We start from the raw sequence: 14,182 nt of genomic DNA, 5'->3' as shown, positions 1-14,182 counted from the left end.
AGAGGCTTGTCTTGAGAGAAGATATGTGACAGTGTATGTACATATGAGTGTGTGTGTGTATGTGCATCTGTGAGGACCAAGCTGTGAGTTATGCAGGCAATCTGCCTTCTTTGCTGGGACTTTCATGCTCATAAGATAATGCGAGGCATGCAGTACAGCGTGTGCCTGTGCACAGCGCCCTGGGGGTCCTGCGCTGGGGAAATCTTTCTGCAACATGAGACTCTCGGGCGCTCTTTCCACTGTGGCAGTGCCTGGCAGCAGGGGGTCTCTGCAGGGTTTTGGTACCTAGGGTTGCTTTTTCAAGTGCCAGCTACACAGAAGCTGCCCAATGCCACTGCCCTTGTTTTCCAGTTGGGCAGGGGAGTCTGACCAGTGCCTAGGTATGAAGTTGTTCCCATATGTATATTTGAACCCCATCAAGCAGCAAAGTATAAACCATGCCAGAGGCACAGAAGCTTGGCCGATTGCCCCCTGCTCGTTACAGTATCAAGCATTTATATATCCCCTTACAGTATTTTCTAATTCCATAATGCTCGTGGGATTTGAATGCAGATAATGTTTCTAATCTTGACAATCCTTTTGGCTCAGGACCTTGGGACAGAGGAGGCTGTAATATAAGACCACAGCCCTTTCTCATCCTCTCTTTAAATTCATATTGCTTGAAGTCTTGGCCAGCCAGAGCCCTTGTCATTGTGTTAGCCTCAACAGCAAGTAATTTAGCCTCAACAGCTGCATGGGGAGACGGAGGGGAGAAACTGCCCTTGAAGAACTGGACCTAACTGGTTGTGCTATGCGTCCCTGAGGTACAGAAGGAGTCTTGGGCAGGCAGAGCTGGCTTACAGTATGAGCAAAAACAACAGTCCCCTGTGAGTTCACATCCCGTATGCACGTTACAGCCTTTCTTTCATGTGTGTGAAGTCTTTGTGATGCACCTTTTTACCCTCAGGATGGCAAGCTGTGCCCTAAGCAGGCCTGAGAATTGAAGGTCTGGGTCTGGGAGCACTCCTGCTTTCTCCCACTTTCCTTTGGTAATATCCCTACTTTAACTTAGGCAAGCATGAGGAAGCCCCTGGCCCTCTGGGAGCTGTGAGAGATGCCACCCCAACCTGGAGCTTCAGCACTGCCAAGTGTGCAAGCACCACCTCTTTTCAGATGGTGTCAACAGTTACTGGAAATCTGAATAATGGGGGTGGAAAGAAAACAGAACATCTCAGCTTCACATCTACCGTACCTATCTGAACTTAGGCTTGGTGCTGGGAAGCATTGAGGTGATTTAGTAAGGGTTCTTCTGAACTCTTAGGTTATAGAGCAGCAAAAGAGAGAAGGATTAACGGAGAAGGGATCAAAGAGCTGTTTTGACTATTAAAAAAAGGTGATGGACCACTTGACCATGATCCTTTTCCAGTTTCAGACAACAGTGATTGGGGTGAACCTTGTATTTGGCATCAGTCTTGCTGTCAAATGGCAGAAAAAAATCCTGTGGAGAGAGTTACAGCTTGTGTGTGTGTGTGTGTCTCAGTATAGTTAGTTTTTCATTGTGGAGTGACATTATGGCTTTCTGGCCTGGATTTTCTTTTCACTTCACCTGCGTGTATCTGCAGCTCCTGCAAATAGTAAAGCTGATCTCCCTGCCTACCAGTCTGAGGAGCTGGGAAAGACATATCCGGGTCTCTGTAAGAATCATCATGAGTAAACTTTTCTTAAGCTCAGCAAACTTTATTTCCCTAGCTGGCAGCAGTGAAAGAACAAAATTCTAGCCATGCAAGGAAGACAGCAGTAGAAGTCAATGAGGGAATGTCCCTCAAGTGATGTGTTCTTCTTTCTGCTTCTCAACTGTTTCTGTCCCGCTGTCTTTTTTTTTTTTTAAGCTGCAGTCTATGTTGATGGTCAGAACCTGGCTGGTAGGATGCTGATTACCCATTATTTCTCAAAACACTAGAGTTTTTTATTTTCAGAAACGACAGGAGGAGATGGAGGTAGGCTACAATATTTCCCCCAAGACTTTGAATCTTGATTCAGGGCACCTGCTGTCACCCTACAGTTGGCTGCCCTGTTGCTCGAGAGGTAGGCAGTCTGATGGAGAGCAGAGGAAGATCTTGCTACTTCCTAATGCTACGCTGTTTGCTATAGCATCCCCTCACATCTCCCATCAGCAAAATTTCAGGTTCTTGTGAGATTCAGGCTTCTGAATTATGGACCCTGAAGGATCACGGTAGTCAGAGAAGTGGCAGAAGCCTGCTGAACAGCTGCCATTAGAGAAGCCACGCTGTTGGCAGCAGAACCTGGAGAGAGCTAGCTCATTTCTGCCCCTTTCCACCACCTGAGCTCACTGGGAGAGTCTGTTTATTGCTGAACCTACCCTCTCAGGGGGTCGCTGCTCCTCAAACGAAAAGGCAAGTCTCCAAATATGGAACACCCAAAGGTCACTTCTGCGGAGGCCCTGCACAGGAGGTGGCTTTTACAGGTAACGCTCCAAGAACGCTGCCTGAGGGCATTTATTGCCATGCAGTAGCTTAGCCCAAGAAGACATATGATGTGCTCTTTGGCTGCTTCCCCAAAGGTTTTGCATAGTTAGGGCTGTATTTTTATCTGCACCGGGCATCCCTAATATTAGCGAGCTATAAGCCAAAGCACAGCCACCCTGGCCATAAGATAACAGGGGCTGGTCCCTGTGCTCCCAAGTGCTCACAGGGCACAGGCCACCTGCTGCTGCTCTCTGTCAGCGCTTGCTGGCACTGCATCACAGCTGTTTTGCCAACTCGGCTGGGCAGCTTGGTCGCACAGGACAGCTTGGTGTGTGTGGGTGAGCATATCCCTGCCCCTCTCAGTCAGGCCCTCTTTTTGCTGCAGCTTTTTGCCTTGAAAGTGGAGGAGGAAAGTTTCTCCAGCCCCTGCAGGTCCTACTGAATATTGCCCAGGGCAGCGTTGCCCTTACTGGCCAGGCTGTGAACTCTGGTGGACAGATGCATGTTTTTTTCAGCCAGGTCGGCTACAGGCAACGTAAGGTCCAGCAGAGGGGTCAGGCAGACAGTGAGGGCAGTAACAGTTTAAACCAGCTCTAACCAGCTCCTTTTGGTAAGTGCTGGAGGGATGTGGTGAGAAGTATGCTTAGTATTCAAACTGTTTTCCTTTTTGCACAGGCCTCAAGCCATTGCTCCATGTTATTCCTACCCCTTCAGCTCCCAGGAACAGGTTGGCTTTCTTGAGTCTCTGACCAAGTCGGTCTGAGCCAATGTATCTGAAACACTGAAGAATCTGGGACACTGCGGATGAGAGCTGGGACTGGGTGCTCAGAACGAGCACTGTCCTGAATTTGGAAGAATTAATATGGGGGGCGTCAGGGGAACAGAAGGGTCCTTGAGACAAGAAAGACCTTTTAACAGAGGAGTGAGTAGTAAGCAACTGAGGAAACAAGAACTGAGGAAAGCTTTAAAAACAAGTGACCTCCTTAAGCAGGATTTGAGGTGTCAGGGGTTTGTTAGCCGGTGGAAGTTCATCTCCTGCCAGGGCAGGCTAGAGTTCCCAGAAAGAGGATGTATCATGTATTACAGCTGATCTTAGCCAAAGCTGTGCCAGGCAGTGCATAGCAATGGGCACCATCAGCACAGCCTTCAAATACTAGTTGTTGCAAGGTGTCAGGGGAGGGGAGGAGCGAACACCTTTTCTGCAGTCACCTGTGGGGAATTTAATTCAGTGATGCCGCTTGTTCTATTTCCTCAAGCAACGCTTTCTGTCGTATATGTAGGTAAATCCCAATGTGTAAAGGGGAAAAAAAAGGAGAACCTGGACCTTGCTAAATGCCTTCTCCCCTAGGCCATGGATTCCCTGTCTGGGTCCCTGTTATTTAGGGGTAAAGGCCCCAAAAAGACATCTTTAATCATCAAAGCTGGGACTGTGTCATTTAATCTCTTGTAACCTGGTCAAGGTCCATTTAAAACTCATTGGGCTGTTCTCTCCTTGACTTTTTTCTCTGCTGATGATTAGGAACTTCCTGGTTTCTAGCTTTGGTTTATTCATAGCCCATTTGTCCTTAGGCTTTGTGCTTAAATAGCTATTCTCCCTCTTGGGTGTTTAAAGAGAATTATCGTATTCCCTTTTCATTCTCCTCACAGATGAAGCTTAGACATGGATGAAGGGCAGCTACAGGCTTTGATTAGCTTGGTTTTAGATGAAGGGAACTAACAAACTAAGCTCTGGAGTAAGGTTGCTGTGAGCAAGAGTAGGACAGCCCACTGTATCTGGTGTGCTTTGCTGAACAACAGCTGCCCCAGCCCGCGAGCAAGTTCCTTAGAAATGTCAAGGTCCAAGCAGAGAGCATGAAATGATAACTATAAACACCAGTAGGCGGATGTGAGCTCAAGTGCATCAATCCCTCCAGTGCATAAGGCCTCCACTTGCAATGCCTTGGACAAGGGCAAAGGCATGTCATTATAAAAGAATGAGGTCCTGTTTCCTGGGAATTAGCCCAGCAGGAATGCAGTGGAAATATTCGTTATGACTTTGCTGGGAACCTGACTGGTGTAGCAGGATGGCTGTAACTTAAAAGGATGGACTTTAAAAGTTTTTCTTCATTTCTTGGGCACTTGCAGTGCTGAATGGCAGAGCGATAGAGGAGTGTCTATATGGCTTGAGGTCTTGCATGGCACCTACAGAGGTTGTCTTCTTGCCAGCAGGACAGTGAGAACAGCTCCTTGCTCCAGAGCTGAGGAAGCCTGCAAAGCCCAAGCAGACTTTGCTTTGCATTGTGTCAGCAAGTGAACCCAAGCTCACAGGGGTCTGCCATGTCTCCAGGTGACATTCGCATAACAGTTGGTCTTTGGATGAAATCAGCTTAATTTTCTTTAGGGTTTGGGATTACAGCTGTTTTCTGCCCAAAGAACTGCTGTCAGCACACCACTCCAGTAGCACTTCAGCAGACACGAACGGTGCCTTTCAAAGAGAGGTGCTGCAGTAATACTGGGGTCGTATATGAAAAGCAGCTCATGCAGGCAGCCCAAACTTTCTGCTGGTGGACTGAGAGAGAGGTTTTAAAGAAAGACGGTAGGCCATCACAGGCAGGGCAGCCCTGGAAATTTTTTCTATGACTATTATACAGTATGGCATAATTGTATACTTGCTGGATCTCAATGTCCCCGTCTACAAAATGGGAGTTTTCTGTAACTTGCTTTTGTCAGTGGGTGAAATCCTCCTAGTGCTGCTGCTGAAAATCAGTGCTCTCTCTCTGCTGGCTGTTGATGAATTGAGACCTACTTGCATAATCTCAAAGGACAAGTAGTCAGTGCACACTTTCCTCTTCTCCTTTTCTCTCCTCTCCTTCTTTATTTTTGTATTAACTTAGCTGTAGTGGCAGTTACTGCTTTAGTTGCCATGGAAACCAAAACCCTTCTTTTATTACAGGTATGTACAAGGCAGTTGCATGGTAGGCTTCTGCACATATCTTCCCTTCCAGGTGTGCCTCATCTCTTACCCTGAGGGCTTACTCTGTAGGGACTTGGAGACCTGACAGTTTCCATGGCATGTTTCATCTCTGGCACCATTTGCTCGCACTGTGAGTAGCAGCATTTAGTCCATGTCAATGAATATGTTTTGTGCACGTGGCTACCCAGCCCAGGAAATTTTACTGAGGTGCTCTCATATGAACGTTTTCAAAGAAAAAGGCTGAAATTTAAGTTTGTGAAACGGACAGACATGGATGCTTAAAGAAAGTGCTTGATTTTGTATTCTCTTGCATGCTGTCTAGAGATGGGGATAAACTAGAATCTCAGCTCCTGGTTCCTATGAATTTCTGGGATAACTTGGTTTTAACTGCACAGATCTAAGCCTGTAGACTTTGTTTCCATGTTGGATGAGAAGCAGAGAGGTCCTCTTCTCTATACGTTGTGTGGCTCTGAACTCTCACAGGAACCACCTGTTCTCAAGAGATTTCAAGACCATATGGGTAGAACTACCCAAAAAACAGCTGATCTTGCCCCAGTTTTTTTCCATCCTGAGCTGGAAGCTCATGAGAGGAGGTGCAGATGTTTGAACACCTGAAAATAAATCCTTGCTCTCAAGTGAACTGGGAGCTAGACACTTTAACCCTGTTCTTTTATTGGACTGAAAAATCTGTCTTTCCCTCTCCCACCACAAGTAGCTACTGGCTGTGCTTGGGCACTAGAAGGGAGATGCAATGTGACCTCATGGACTCATATCCCCAGGTTTGTAGGAGGAATTTTTCCTTGTGTAGTGCATTACAGAATCCAGTAAGTATGTTGTGGAGTTTGACATTGTCTGTCGTTTATTGCCAGAGGCAAGCCTCTGCTCCTGGGGCTGATCTGGAAGGGGACCACCATGTCCTTTTCTAACATCTAATCAAACTGGTTTGTGCCAGGGCAGTTCTCCATGAAATTTCAGCCCAGGGACACTGTTGCATTGAAGGGCCATTTAAGCACAGAGGAGAGGAATGGAGACAATGATCTGCATTGCAGGCAGCCTGCTCTGCTAGTGAGACAACCTCAGTTGCTGGAGAGAGCTTTCCATGTTCAAAAGTAAAGCCTCTAATCTCACTGCTCGTTATTATTACATGGTTCCTAGAGGCAAGGGCTGGCTCTCTGGAAGGAGAAACTATTCCAGTAACTGTGAAGGGTTCAGAGGTGAGAGGAAGAGAGGACAAGATCTGAGAAGTGATGGTGTGAGACAAGAGGAAACGTGGTAGGAGAGCTAGGAAGGACAAGAGAAGCTGAACAGATACTTCTCAGCTTCACTCTTTTGGTCTCCTCTTTTGCCCCTTTTCAGTTAAAGCTGAGACTTCTTCAGGACAAGCTTTTTTTTTTTCCTTGTCTCTTAAATCGCAGAATCACATAACAGTATAGTAAGTAGTATAAATAGTAAATTTGTATTGCAAAGCCTTGTCTCTGGCTGTGTCATCTGCTGCTTCGTTGTGCTCGCTCTGCAGGGCATGCAGGACCCTTGTAAACATTGCCACAGAGTAGGATAGCTACTGCTAGCTCTGCGACTGCCTAGTTCAACCTCTTGCACTGCCCTGTGGGGAGACCTTTCCCCATTCAAGCTATTCAGTGCTATTCAGTAGTTGGTGGGGCAGAGTAGAGGGTTGGGAGAAGGGAAAGCAAAGGAAAAGAGCCCTTTCATCTGAATTGTGCATCAGCCCGCGCTTGTGTAGGCCACGCTGTCTCTGTCCTGGAGTTGCTGTCATTTTACAAAGTCTCCCCATGCTGGCCACTAGGCAGCTGCATCTCCAAACATTGCTTTGACTATTTTCCCTATCGACTAGCTTGACAGCCCCTGGCTTTCCTACCCGCCACCTGAGGGGCTGGCACTGCTATCCTTGGAGCTGTTGCCATGCGCAAAGGTTGGTGCCAAGAAGCTGCTGTTGCTGCTCCCAGAGGGGCTCAGTTGCCCCAGGGCCTTGTTATCACCAGGCAGCAGCTAGCAGAGGTGGTGGAAGGAGCTGCTGTGGGGGCTCCCTGCCAGTCTCTACCTGGGAGGAAGGCTTGTTGCCTCAGCAGGAGTCCTTTCCCTTCCTAAACTGGAAAGGGACCCTAGACTGCGTGGGAATCCAGTGATGGATCCCAGTATACATGGGTGTGGGGAGCTGAAGACTGGGTGAGCTGTCCCATTGGTGGTCAGGTAGTCAGGTGAATGATGGCATCCCTTTTCTGGAGATGTCTGGTGTCCAGCCAGTACTTTTGGCAAGGGCAGTCCAGCAAGCTGGGCTTCTGTTGTGGGAAGGACTTAGAGGAAATTTTTGCTATTTTAACAAACGAATGGAGTGCTCAGGCTTGGACATATGCTTTTCTTAAGCAAGTCTCTCATAGGCCTGAAGCTCATCATGTCAGGCCTGCGTGCTGTCAGGCTGTGCCAAGTCTTCACAAAAGCTGCACTATGGCTTCTGGGGAAAATATTATTTCTTCTCACTCTGCTTTTTGTAGTTCCAGTTTGACAAAGTCCTTAAATATGTGCTTAATTTTACTGATGTGCTGTCTGGTTTTCAGCCTGATTTCCTAAGGAAATGAGGCCCTTGTTATTCTGCATGCTCGTGCTCTCCCTCTCCAGTCTGTCTGTCAGTTACCTCCGCTAATAATTTTTCAAGCTATTAGTCCATTTCAGCCAAATCTTACAGAGGCAGAAGTCTTAAATATGATTAAGTTCTTGCAAGCTTCATGAAGAGCAGGAACTTGGAAAGGAAAGGACTAAAGTGCCCTGAATAAAGGAAACGTTGCTACATGAGCTCAACCCTTGTTAGACTCCAGAGAACCCGCATAAGAGAGTCTCATGGGTTTCTCTTGGGAACGCACACATTTCAAGGGAAACCATGCTCACAGTGAAGAGACAATTTCCTCCTGGAGCGGAGGAGTGTCTGTCAAAGTCTATCTTGCCCTTAGGTGCTTTGTAGCTGTGGCTTTTCTCACATGCTGAAGCCTAAATCAGTGGTTGGATCTAGAGTTGAACTGGTAGGCACTGCTGGTACTTTTGCTGTGCAACATGCCATGCCATCTACTATCTGGACACATCTGGACGTTTCTGCTGGCATATGTGCAGGTACTTGGGCATCAGATCTCTCCTGTTCTTTTCTTGGCATCTATGATGTTTCCCGAGGCCTTTGATCTTCTGTTTTTATAATCATAAATTACTTATAAGGGGCTTAATGACTTGGTATGCATGTGAGAGAAACAGAAAGGGTGGACTATTTGGGGGCTTTTTGGACTTAACATCCATTAAAGTCATTGTCTTCTGTGCGTGCAATCACTCACGCTCTTCAAGAAATAGCAACAACCCTCAACCACCCACATCAGAGCTTTGCCTAGCTCCGCACCTGGCTGGGTTTTGGTCGAAGACTCCCTCTTATTCCTAGTGAGGGAGGTCAGTGCCGCTTTATGGAAGGGAAACTAAAGACGTAAATGTTTTCCAGGCTGTGGAAGCAGCACGTCCCATTGTGAGTCAGCAGGTAAATTCTCTGTGCAGTAAGATGGAAAAACATTAGATTCTCCCGAAAGGTGTCTTACCACAGCCAGCCCTCAAGTCAGTTGGCAGGGAACACCAAGGGCTTGAGTGTTTGCCTCTTAGACACCTTATTTCAGGATCAAAGGGCCTTCCTTAACTGAGCATTCAAGACACTGGACCCTTCCCTGAAAATAGACACATAAGGCCTTCCTTGAGTGAGGAGCACCAGCCAACTCTTTCCAAATGTGACTGGAAATTGAGGCCCTCTCAATACTACTGTGCCTAACCAGCAGCTCAGTATTCAAAGTATGTGCTCGAGTTATGGTAGGTCTGTGTTCAATTTCTGACGGCCTCCAAGGAGATTGATCCAAGGTATTTCATCTCCCAGGTGAATGACTTCACACCTCAGCCACAGAGCCACTGTAGCCGTTTCTTTCCCTCTCACTGGTCTGGTGAATACATGTGAAGTCAAACAGTGCTGGATGAGCTCCAGCAGGAGAGATGAGTGATCCCCAATGCACAATAACAGTGCGGCTTGGTGGCCAAACTGCCTCCTGGGAGGTGAGGCTTTGAGCTCTGTCACAAGGAGTGGATTAAAACCTGGCTTGCCCACACCATTCATGAGCGCTCTGATGGCTGAGTTAACCCGGAAATTGGGAGCTCCAGCATCTTGCTGGGCTGTGTCCTTTGTAGGATTTTGTCTCTTAGGTGCCTTCTGAGACCATCTCGCAGTCCAATTCCCTTAGGTGACATAGGCAAAGGGGTACTGTCTGTAGACTGCTGTTGTGCTTGGGCTATGAAATTGCTGCTGTGGCTCCCAGTCCAGGGAAGACTGAAACTTTGAGATGTGCACTGAGTCAGCATTGCAAGTGCTTGGGAAATTTTGAGGTTAAATCCACAAGTGCCAGTAGGTGTATGCCATGGTCAGCTGGTAGCTGAGCATTAGCGAATTGGAACATGACAATTATGTAAAATCTGCTGTGGATCTAACCCCTAATCTCTTGCCCAGATAGACTTCTGCTAAGAAGTCTATAGCAGAGAGGTGATTGGAAACCAAATCTCCAGAGTCCTTCCTAAGCTAACGTATACACTGCAGAATCAAACCCCACGAAACAAAAGCTTTAACTCATATAGTACTACAATCATTGCACCGTTGATACGGCTAATTGTTAACATGGGTATACTTGTCATGAGTATAATCTATAGGACGCAACATACCCGCTTCTGTCATGATTCTATAAATATGTATTTAGTAACTGCTTGCCATATATGTAGTACAAAATAAGTACCCTATTAAATAATAATGCAATTATACTAGCAGGCATAAACACTTCAAGGGAGTCCCAGGGTTATCTTTTCTTTTCTTTGCCAAATGCTAGTTGAGCATTCACCTGGAGCAATTAACTGTTTCCTGACAGGTGAATAAAATCTAGTTAGTTCTGAAATCTTTCTTGTTATTAAGCTTGCTGAGGGGGTCAGCAGATCTTGAACTTGGCATTGGACTTTTTTAGGTCCTAGCCCTCAGGAAGAATGTTTTTGAATCCACAATTGCTGTTCTTATAGGAGTGCAATGCATTCTTTCCCTGGATCAGAATAATAAAGTTTATGTATTTCTTTTGCAGTTCTCTCTCTTTCCAAATGCCTCTTTTAGTTAGGAGGGAATGTTCCTAAGCATCTGGTAGGAAGTGAACCCCTAACAATCCAGGCTTTATGCTGTGTGATCTCCTAGATTGCAGCTACGCTATAAGAAAGAATGCTATGAATCTACTTTGTAGTTTTTACTGTGATTTATTTTACTGAGGACTACTTCATCATTCTTCTGCCAAATAATTAACAATACTTTTCTCCAGCACCAAAGTGAGTGATTGCATTAACAAGCAGCTACAGACTGATTCCAAGTAGGCAACTGAGTGTCAGGAAAAACAGAAAACGGATTTAGTGTTGCACCAGCTGGGACTTTTTGAGAAGGGGAGCTAGGACGCCCTTTTGCAGCACAGTTTAATAAGGGCTTCTTGGCTGATTGCTCCTAGCGGGATAGAAAATGGGACTGAATCCAGAATACAAGGGGAGGGGGAACTGGCTTGCATAAACTGAGAAGAGATCTAAAAATTTCAAGCTCCATACTCAGATCTGTGTGCAGACTTAGAAAAGCTCAGTTGGTCTGGGTTTGTATTGCTGAGGTTTACAAGGTTATTTGGTTTTGCCTGGGATTCTGACCTACGATCCAGAGGGGCTATTTCCCTGCAAACGATTAAGAGCAGTGCAATAAAGGCCTTTTTGGGGGGCTTCACAGAACCCCAGGGCTAACTCAAACTCAGGTAAACACCCAAACCTTTGGACGCTCCCCCCCGGCATGATCCTTTGACTGTCCTTTCCCACGGCTCCTCTCCACAGCTCCAAAGGGTGCTGTGGTATTGATCCTTGCTGAGACATGCACCGGTGCTTACCTCCAGGACCATCTCTGTCATCTGGAACTGCTTCTGGGAGACTTTGTCAGAGCCCACAGGCTCATGGAAGAGCAGGCAGAGCATGTCGTACTTCTTCAGGGCCTGCTTGTAGTTCTTCTCGTTCAGGTCGATCACTCGGTCTTTCCCATCATAAGTGGGGAAATTAAGTCCTTCTTCTGCCTTGCAGCAGAAAAGCAGGTAAAAACCTGCCAGAATCCAGCAAGTTGCCTTCATAGGGAAACCTCTGGAGCGGAGCAGAAGGCAGGTGAATGTCTCTTCTATCTATTTGGAAAGAGAGGGAGACCAAAGACCCCAGGTAAAGTTTGAACCGCGTTTCTCTGTCTTCTGCCTTCCTAATGATCAGTCCAAACTCTGCAAGGTTGGTGGGAAGCAGCAAACTTTGCAGTCCTGGGCTCAAAACAAAGAGACAGACAGGAGAAGCTGTCAGGCCAAGCCCTGGATACCTTACATAGCTGTGTCCGGCTCCCGTGTCATTAGGAACTCCATTTTTAGGAAGCAGTTGTTTCAGGCTAAAAATAAACCCTGCAATGAATAAAAAGGACAGATATGACACTATTGAGGGACTTGCTGGCACTCTGCAGCATCTGAGCAAGAGGGAGTGAGTGAGAGGCAGTGAGTGAGTGGAGGATGTCGACGCTGGGACTATGCAGGCAGGTTTTATGAAGGGACAGGCTTCACTTGTACAGAGAATTAAGGCACAATCTGCCCTACTAGGACTTAACAAAAATAGAAGATTTTTACTGTGTTTTATAATAAAGGTGTCTTTCTTTGTAACCACTTGGGCATTGCAGTGATTAGGCATGGATAGCGGATCTTGGATTAAATGATTTAAGAGACTGCATCACTAGAGGCAAAGACACATTTCCTCAGGCAGCAAAGGAGGTGAGAGCTCATGGGACTCCCTTCTCCTCCTGGGGCAGCAGCCAGTGCTGCTTGCTTAAATTCAAGTTGTTTTCTGAAGTGCTCTCTCTGCTTGCGGGGTAGTAGGAGAATTTCTGGCACGTGAACCTTCTTCTCCCAGCTGTAATCCCAAAGCAGATGGAGGGTTACGTTGCAACCTTCCATGCCCAGAGCAGTTACCAAGCCCCAAACTCTGTATAAGTAGTTAAAGCTTTGTTATGCTGAAGGCAAGAGGGGCAGGAGGCGGTGGCACACACTCTTGCAGGTGGCTTGGGGCAGTGGGCAGGGATCTCCTCAGGACAGTGGACAGGTGCTGCTGTCCCTGTGGGCCTCCCAGCCTCTGTGACCTGCCTGATGTGTTTGTCACACAGCTCCATTGAGTTTACTAGCAAGTGATTCCTCATATTCCCTCCCTTTTCGTTGCCCAAGAACAGCAACCAGTAAATTCCTTCTTTTCCTTGGGACCACGTTCCTGAGGTCTCCCCCTAATTCCCCAGGGTCTCAGGTCTACTTACTGCTTTCCTTCTTCACCTGCATCAAGCTGCTGAGGGAGAATGGTTTGACAGCGGAGTCTTTCATGCCTTCCTCTCCTCTGACATGCGTGTCATCACTGCCCCATTACTGGCAGCAATGGGGATGTAGAAGCAGGCCTGCTGGCTGCAGGTCAGCGCCGACAACCGGGGGGTGACATTGATCTGCTGGAGAAAGTATTCTGAGGAGGTGGCAAAGCAGAGTTTGACAAGGGGCATGGGTGTCTCCTGTACTGAACTGAGGTGCAGACACATGGGTTTACTAGACCTCCTCATGGTGCCCAGCCTTGTGTGTTGCTCCATAACACCTTTGCTCTGTCCACTCCGAAAAAAAGATGATCTCTCTTCCTGGTGCATACCGCTCTTGCCCCATCCAGCTCTTCCCATTTAATTGCATGGCTGGGAGATTCCTGTATTAGTTTGGAACAAAAGGTGAGTGCTACTGAACAATTATGGCTCTCTTCTGAGTGACATAGGAGCACATATCCCCCTTAGCTTCCACTAGCAACATGAACAGCCCATGACATGCTGACTGAAACTTAGTGCAAAAAGTTCAATGTCTAACTTGTCTCCAACACCCCTTTGCAATTTCTGGCCATGCTTTTTCATAGGCTTAACATATTTCTGTGATTTGATGTCCTAATGATAAAGCTTGAGAAAGCTGAGAAAGGAGTGGTTATTTTTAGAGGAGATGGGATGAACCTAGGATAAAACTAATTGTTTTAGTGGTTGCTGCAAGACTCTCATCACAATGGGTGACAATGACTTGATAGACGCTTGCTGAATGCTTAGGCTGTAAAACGTGGAACTGAGATTGTGGGATGATCGGGCACACATCAGGTTGGTTGCTTATCTTTGAATAACTTAATGCATTGAGGTGCAGGAATAAGCTTCCACTGGCATCACAGTGTGTTTGAAATCAGACACACATCAGATAGTGCTTTAAGAATGGAACATTCACAGGTACTTCAAAATCAGCTTCCCAGACTCCTGCCCTCCTTTTATTTTTGTAGATCTTTAGCAATTGCTCCATTTTCATATCACTTAAGCTATTTTTAATGTGCTATCTCTAGTCTTTTTAATCTGTCTTAAAATAGACATAATCTAATTTTCATTTTCTCCTCTTTTTGCTATCGGAAAAATCACCAAAAGGATTTTTTTAATTGACAAGAAGTGTTGATTTGTTAGCCCCGAATCATCTATTTAAATCATCTGTTTAATCTGTCTGTAGTACGAGTCGCAAAGATCTCTCACTGTTAGGCTTCACCTATGTCCTGAAGGGAGTTCCTCTAGCAGAACGACATTGGATGTCATGGTCAACAGAGAGTACATCTCTTTGTCTCT

General features: G+C 46.5%; 1 protein-coding gene across 1 annotated transcript in view; it reads right to left on the bottom strand.

The window, feature by feature from the left end:
* The window catches only part of CASQ2 (calsequestrin 2), a 38,972-nt gene extending 26,863 nt beyond the window's left edge, over positions 1-12,109 (bottom strand). The window contains exon 1 of the mRNA XM_009675232.2: positions 11,388-12,109. Within this exon, the coding sequence (XP_009673527.1) occupies positions 11,388-11,621 (234 nt within the window). The 5' untranslated portion in view covers positions 11,622-12,109. The remainder of the gene's footprint in view (positions 1-11,387) is intronic.
* Between the last annotated feature and the right edge of the window lie 2,073 nt (positions 12,110-14,182).

The sequence above is a fragment of the Struthio camelus genome, chromosome 1, assembly GCF_040807025.1.
Source record: "Struthio camelus isolate bStrCam1 chromosome 1, bStrCam1.hap1, whole genome shotgun sequence".
Lineage (NCBI taxonomy): Eukaryota > Metazoa > Chordata > Aves > Struthioniformes > Struthionidae > Struthio > Struthio camelus.
This window is presented reverse-complemented; position numbering and strand designations above follow the sequence as displayed.